This window comes from Glandiceps talaboti, chromosome 23, assembly GCF_964340395.1.
Source record: "Glandiceps talaboti chromosome 23, keGlaTala1.1, whole genome shotgun sequence".
Classification (NCBI taxonomy): domain Eukaryota; kingdom Metazoa; phylum Hemichordata; class Enteropneusta; family Spengelidae; genus Glandiceps; species Glandiceps talaboti.
The window spans coordinates 662,501-670,599 of NC_135571.1; the positions used below are offsets into that span (position 1 = coordinate 662,501).

At 36.2% G+C, this 8,099-nt stretch overlaps 1 protein-coding gene and 1 long non-coding RNA gene across 2 annotated transcripts in view; one reads left to right on the top strand and one right to left on the bottom strand.

The window, feature by feature from the left end:
- Positions 1–755, bottom strand: part of LOC144453114 (C-type lectin mosGCTL-1-like) — a 5,414-nt gene extending 4,659 nt beyond the window's left edge. The window contains exon 1 of the mRNA XM_078144392.1: positions 746–755. Within this exon, the coding sequence (XP_078000518.1) occupies positions 746–755 (10 nt within the window). The remainder of the gene's footprint in view (positions 1–745) is intronic.
- A 1,153-nt stretch (positions 756–1,908) lies between these two features.
- On the top strand, positions 1,909–3,601 carry LOC144452806 (uncharacterized). Its single transcript, XR_013482369.1, has 3 exons — positions 1,909–1,950; positions 3,205–3,229; positions 3,516–3,601. It is a non-coding gene; the product is annotated as an uncharacterized LOC144452806 (long non-coding RNA).
- Positions 3,602–8,099: the final 4,498 nt, after the last annotated feature.

The following is an 8,099-nucleotide window of genomic DNA, read 5'->3' on the forward strand; positions in this document are numbered from 1 at the left end:
TTTTGAATCAATGAAGTCATCAATTCAACTTGGCAAGCGGGATAAATTATGACTATTATATGTGTTAAGAAGATGTCTGTTTGTCCCCCACTGTCTTACCCACTCACCCACCCTAGTAGGACCCACCCACCCTTCTTCCCTTAACATGCACCTCCCCCTCCCTCTCCCTCTGTCTGTCTGTCTCCCTCCCTCCCTCCCTCGCTCCCTCGCTCCCTCCCTCCCTCTGTCTGTCTCCGTCCCCATACATGTCTGTCTCTGTATATGTCGCCATCTTTTTTCTCACTTCCTGTCTAATCCTTTTATCTCCGTCTGTCTGTCTGTCTGTCTGTCTGTCTGTCTGTCTGTCTGTCTGTCTGTCTGTCTGTCTGTCTGTCTGTCTGTCCGTCCGTCCGTCCGTCCGTCTGTCCGTCCGTCCGTCCGTCCGTCCGTCCGTCCGCCCGCCCGCCCGCCCGCCCGCCCGTCCGTCCGTCCGTCCGTCCGTCCGTCCGTCCGTCCGTCCGTCCGTCTGTCTGTCTGTCTGTCTGTCTGTCTGTCTGTCTGTCTCTTTCTTTCTTTCTCTCCCCCCCCCCCACAAACACCTCATTTATTGTGGTGTAGTCCATTTTCATAAATTTGAAATTGGAGAAATGATTGATTACTCCATTTGTCAATGTTATTTGACTAGTTTTCAAGTCGTTTAAAATAAATACACTTGTTGAAAAAAAGTGTGTGTGTGAGTGGAAATAGACAATGTATGGATACTTACCTTTGTACATGATACTAGTGTGTGTTATAAAGAATGAAACCAATGTTCTGAAAATAGTGGAGTTGTCAGCAGGTTTTTAGAGACAGTGACTTCCTTCTAGTGTGACTGATTACTTTGCAATCTGATTTGGTGAGAACTATTTTCTATATATCAGCTTTGACTTTTGTGTTTCTCTAAAAGAGAGACAAATCGTAATGTTCTTGCTGTCATACAGAGAGAGTTTTAAGTGCGATTTACTCCAGGTGTGCATAAATTAGGGACAGTATGTGACACGTAAATTGATATCAGAATTTTGATTTATAGATATATCTTTTTAATACTGGGGTGTTACTCCTAGTTCATTAACTGGCGAAGCTGAATTTTGCTGGAAAAATAAGGGCGTAGGATTATTAATGAGGCACCCCCGTAAAAAATAGCTCGATAAAAAGGCTTATATTGTCCACTGTTACATCCACAACCGCTGAGTTGAGGTCAGACTTTTATCACAGAACCCAGAAGTTGACAAACTAAGGTAAGCTTAATGTTTTTATATGTTCGCAAAAACCTTGTAAAAATTAATTCTAATGTTGTACACATTTAAACTGACCACCGAATAATGGCATGTAGCTAAATAGAAAACTGGGCTATATTTTTAATTTTTTTCTTTCTATTTACAATTAGTCAACTTCTGCGATCGGTTTGTTCTTTACATATTTTTGAAACCCTTTTTAAAACAAGAATTACAAATGTCCTCTATGTGTAGATACAATTTAGGTATAAGAAAAAAACAAATAAAAGCTTCACCTATTACCGTTAGTAAGTATATTCTGACCAGAGGGTACTCGTAAATTACTTTTCGATGTGAAATATTTGATGTGTATTTCTCAGTTAGTCACGTGTAAGACTAAGAGTTCATTTTTTGCTATAATCTGTCAAGGCGTTACAGATTTTGATTTATATAAAAAGTTGAATATCTTCGTTGAAGTATGAAGATCGATAAGAAAATGCAATAATAAATGTAAACTTAATAATTACTTAATTGTGAAGATCGATAAGAAAATGCAATAATAAATGTAAACTTAATAATTACTTAATTGTGAAGGATACAACGATAACAATCGTACATTCTGTAAATTTGTAAATATGAAACGGTTGTTCGTCCATTTTTTTCAGACAAAATGGAGTTGAAATTGATAGCAGTGTTCCTTTTGGTGATAGCCGTCACGGTAAATATATTTTTCTTGATTACAAAGTCTTCGTAATATCCTTCTCGTTAATGACTTTGGTGTTTAAACACCCTTGTATAGTACTACGTAACCTCTGTTGTATTCTCGTCAGTCAATTTAACTGTCGCCAAACGATAACCGGCAAAGTCGAGACTATATAAAAATAATATCTTGGTATTTCAATCTCATGAGAGTGTATGAAATGCCCTTTTAGCTAGGACGACTTTACAGATGCCGATGTAGTGCAACATTACTTTGGTGTCACTTGCTTTCCTGGTTTTTCGACATTTGATTACACCGTACCGCTAATACCAGCGTGAAGCGAAAAGAAACTGCAGACCTTATGCAAATGACACATAAACTATCAAATCTTTCTGGTCAGCCAGTATTGTAGTAGTAAAGGATTACATTCTCCCGTCTTATCTAAAAATGAAACAGAAGAAGCCATGGAGACAATTGTTTTTCAGACACGCTATCGTTTAAAATACTAAACTTGTAGATTCATGACAGATACGAAAATTATTTGAAATATTTATCCTGGAACTCTTTCGGATCTAGTGATTACACGCCATTCTTAAAGTACGTCGAGTTGATGCTAACAAAAATCCCGACGCCTTGTATATAACTATGTTAAAATCCTACCACGGACATATATACCTCTGTCTATTGGAAATGCTGCAAGTACAATGAGAACACGTTGTCAGTCGCCGAGTGATTCAAGGCCTTGCCTCTTAGTACTAGGGGTTATGATCCCCGGTATGTGTATATCAAATTGTTATGCTGTATTTAAAGCAGAGAGTCGTTCAGTTTGACTCTACCGACTCTACTCTACTCTAAGCTCTGATATGGTGAAGGACTGTCCAGAATAAATGAATATCACGTCTCACAGATCATATAACTTGGTACATTTAAAAGACTCGTTGTCTGGCATGTAGGTCTAATTTTCGCCTCACCCGTGGTTTTGATTTCGTCCTTTGAGTATGTATATATGTATGTATGTATGTATGTATGTATGTATGTATGTATGATCATTGCTACCCCCTACCCCCCAATTTATCACGTGGTCCAATCCACTGTGTTGGCTGATATCCTTACTGTACGTCATGGTCAAAATATTCGATTCACTAAACTTACTATAGCTGTCAATGTGTATAAGCTAACAGAACATTAATTTTGACTGTCCAATATTTTGACTGTACAATATTTTGGCTTCGAATGTTAATTCACTCGTTCTATTTGGTATATTTTCTGTAGCAATCATACGGCCACACAGAACCCGGTGAGTACGATTTGTTTGGTGTTATCAAAGAACATAAGTGAGAGAGACAAACAAACAAACAAACAAACAAACAAACAAACAAAACATACAAACACGTGCACACGCACAAAAAAGGAAACACACATACATACATACATACATACATACATACATACATACATACATACACACACACATACATACATACATACATACATACATACATACATACATACATACAATTTGTGAGTGCCATTACGTTTTAACACTGTCACTGTATAAATGTTTTTTTTTTTTTAATCAACAGCTGCAAGTGTTTGTTTCTGCAGGAAATTTGAAATCTTCTGCGAAAGCCATCAACCTAAGAGAAATGGTAATACATTACAGGAAGCAGCTAGTGAATTCTGTGCTGCTCGAGGCGGTCATTTAGCTCGTATTGACAGTGCAGGTCTCCACTTGGGTATTACACAACGTATTATTGCAAAGGGGGCTGATTTGCCACCATGCATCAACAATTATGGCTTCTGGACCGGTTTGAATGATAGAGAGGAGGAAGGGACCTATGTTTGGGAAGATGGAAGTCCGGCATGCTACTTAAACTGGTCAGCAGACGAACCGGATAATAACACAAGCAAGAACCCTGCAGAGGGTCAAGACTGTGGCCAACTCTGGTAACAATATATTTGTTTCTTTGTATAGCATTTTTTTCTTTGTCTGTCTGTCTGTCTGTCTGTCTGTCTGTCTGTCTGTCTGTCTGTCTGTCTGTCTGTCTGTCTGTCTGTCTGTCTGTCTGTCTGTCTGTCTGTCTGTCTGTTTTATAATCAAATAACAGTAACATTTGGAATGTGTATTCATTTGGCATTATGTTTTTTATGATTGGTAAATTATTTACGATACTGTACATAGTACAATATTGTCTGGAGTCATTGTGACAGACTTTTTTGTTCGGGCAAGTAAATAGTGTTCATGTTATTTTTGTCATTTTGTGTGGTTAAACATTATACATAAACTTTGAAATCTCTAGACAAATTGTGACATATTGCAATTTTTTTTTTACGTATAACTTAATATCTATTACGTATAATACAATATCTATTACGTATTACTCAGTATGTATAACGTACAACACAATATATATCACCTATTACACAATATATCATGTATTTCAATATTTGTTCTGTATAATATTTATTACGTATTACTCAATATGTATTACGTATAACACAATATCTATGACGTATAACACAGTACCTATTGCGTATTGCATTTCTATACAGTAATTGTTGTGACAGGTCAACTGTGATAGGAATAACTACACCATTCTATTAATTTAGTACACATATGATGTGTGTATTGACTTTCCTCAAATGTCATCACGTGATTATTGTGTTATTCCTCAACAGGTTCAGATTTGAAAATGACGGTTTATTTGATGACGAATACTGTGACTCCAGATCAAAAGGAGTCGTCTGTGAAATGATTAGTAAGTATCTATTCTACTTCAGTATTTAGTTATACGTATAGATGCCGTTGAAAATGAAACGCATTTTCTTTGAGTTGTGATTTTTTATATAGATTGGAGAGTATTGTATTTTGATTTTGCGATGAAATTAATTTTGTAAAATCTTTCTGTTGGCCAGCTGAAATATTTACTCAGAGATACGGTTCAAGCTTCCTCTAAATTCATTGAAGCTGACGAAAAACTGTTTGTATATTATTGTTTCGAAACCATGTGACTACAATGAACCAATCAACTTACTACACTCACAAAATAGTCGTTTACCATGACTTTGTTTAGGATTAGGATTATACATGCATCATCCTGTTTCCGGCACATTTTTGTTATGTCATGTCATTCGTCTTGAATAAACAATCAGTGCGTTTTAAAGCAAACAAGACGGGCTTTGCATAAAACTTTGTTGTTTCTTTATGTTTGATAATTAAAGTTAAATGCAATAATAAGAACATATGTAATCAATGTGTCGTGTTAGAAGTGAATTACTAACTCTTTCTCTCTCTCTCTTTCTCTCTCTCTTTCTCTCTCTCTTTCTCTCTCTCTCTCTCTCTCTCTCTCTCTCTCTCTCTCTCTCTCTCTCTCTCTCTCTCTCTCTCTCTCTCTCTCTCTCTCTCTCTCTCTCTCTCTCTCTCTCCAGGTTCATGTTGTTGCAACGACTTCATATAACCACAACAACGCGTAATGCCACTCGACGACATTAAGCTGGAATAAATTGGCGTCTATAATAATTGTTGTCCAGGACTCCTTCCTACACCTGTTTGCTCTCTTTCATCTTCACATGTAACTTCAGATTTGTTTTCCTTTCATCCTGCTATTGTATAAATAAAGTCATCTTATGCAGATAAAATGTGTTTGGTTTATTCAGTCTTGAAACTTATATGTGCGTTTATATAGTGTTATTCGTTGTGTATGTCTTTAATGTCCGATAACTGGAGATATGTACAGAGAGGTCTGCCATTTCACTGGAGCAGTGCATCATAGGGTCGGGGATATACTGGTAGTTGTTTTGGGTATTATCTGATACTATGCCCTCTAGTGGCAGTGAGTGAGTGAGCAAGGCTAGAGGTTCCAGTTGACACATTTCGTAAATGTTTCCACATTTGCAGTTATATAAAATGGGTTAAAAGCGGTTTAAAAGATAGCATTTCGCTGCCTTGTCAAGAGGAAGTATACTATTTGATACCAAAATGTACATTAGCTGTTATGCAAACAAACAAACAAACAAACAAACGAACGAACGAACGAACGAACGAACGAACTAAATAAATAAATAAATAAATAAATAAATAAATAAATAAATAAATAAATAAATAAATAAATAAATAAATAAATAAATAAATAAATAAATAAATAAATAAATAAAAGTAACCGAGATATTGCTTAAGATGCAAACTTTATCATTATAATATTACATCGACAATTTTGTCACCTGTCCGATACCGTAAACGTTAATGTGGTTTCATTTGCCTGCTTTTAAGAAAGCTAATCTGACGCCTATTAACTCCGAACGTCGACCATGGACGTATTGTGCAGTGACTGGGTGTATTTTATCCGCTAGTTGTTTCTAATCTGGACATTGATCGGTCCATTACAACCACCTCTCAGTGTTTGACTAATGTCACTCTCTATATGCAGCGCCACCTTGTGGTCATTTCTTCCCTCTACTCAACCGCAAGGAGGCGCTGCATATGTCAAGGAAGTTGAAGTGGTTGGGAAATATCGCCTTCGCGACTCGCAGGAGCATGGTGCATGGTAAATTGTAATTACGGGAACATCCCACTCGGATTGATGACTACTACTCTAGGACAGGATCCCAGACAAGTTTCTATTTTGATTAATGGTAAGTAAACTCTTGGACTCGGTTAATTTTTATGACGGGCCAATATCTGTTTCATTTACACTAAGTTATACAGCCGAGTTGAGAATTAACCGTGCCTTGACCATGTCCATATATATACTATAGCTATACTACTTAGGTAGTAGGCGATGATTTGTACAAATACACGATTATTCGACTGCTTTCTCGGTAAATTTCTTTCATAATTTCCCATAAACTACTCTGCCTCATTGACAATTCGCAGAATTCATTTACCACTGTGGACGACAACGTTCAGATTTGAGCAGACGACAAACAGTAAACATCAAAACTTGGACGTGGCCTTACTGTTCTAATAAGAATTATTAGTTATAAGGCCTAAAATTGTGTTTCAGATTATGCTCAATTTTAGAATAGGTTTGGTAGGTAGATTTCTATTTTTTTTTAAACATTTTTTTTTTTTATGTGTGAGTGTCTAGTTCAGGTAGTTATGTTTTCCGTTGTTTTCCGTATGGTGTTTTTGTGTTATCATTACAGATTGGAAGAACAATTTCATATTGTCTTTTTAAGTTGGTCAGTTTCTGCATCCACTATTTCTCGCGAGACTTCACAATTTTCACGATTTTTTATTGTTTTCTCGAATACATAAACAAATGTTTAGGGTCAGCATGAAAAACTAGATGGGGTCGGGTAACCGGAACCGGAACCAAACAATTTTTTTTTAGGCCTAAACAAAATTTAGAACATACAGAAACGTTTAACTCTGTATTAGAAGTATACTAGTTCACATGATAAAGTTCCACTCATGAAATTCCTTTCAGACACATGTAAATGAAAAGAGATCTTTCCAGCTCAGCTAATTTATGAGTGCTGTACTATTGTGACATTTTGTCTATGTATTTAGTTATAAACACAGATTTGGTCTGCATTGTTTCACATTGATTTTTTCAAGTAGGAAGCCATGATAAAATTGTTTTATAAATTAAAAATCCAAAATAAATAGCCAATCCATCCATATGGTCACTAAAGTCACTTTCAATAACACTGTTACAAGGTACTGTTTTAAAATGTACAGTATAGGGATGTCTTTTGATGTCATGCCAATTTACATATTAAATCATGTTACTTCCATTTACAATGCCAATCACTACAATACACATGTATAAAAATATGTATAAAAAGTTGGCAGTAAAAAACTAGGCGGGGTCGGGTAACCAGAACCAAATGATTATTTTTTAGGCCTTATAGAAAAGATAAAAGATTTCATGGTTTGGCCACTAGGAGTGCTGTTCACAAGCCATTTGTTGGCAGGAACTGAGGGCCAGATTAGTAGTAATATAAGAGTAATTTAGCATAAAACACAGCACACACTAAGTTACCACACATTCTCTAAATTGTTCCCACAATACTATTTTATCAGCAACCTCCAGTACTCAAAACATGCCTAACCAATACTGAAATACTCTATGTACATTCAGAGTTCTTTCACACACATTCCATTCACTGCTTCATGTAACCAGTCATGTAATGACCATGACACAAATACTAGCCTTCACTTT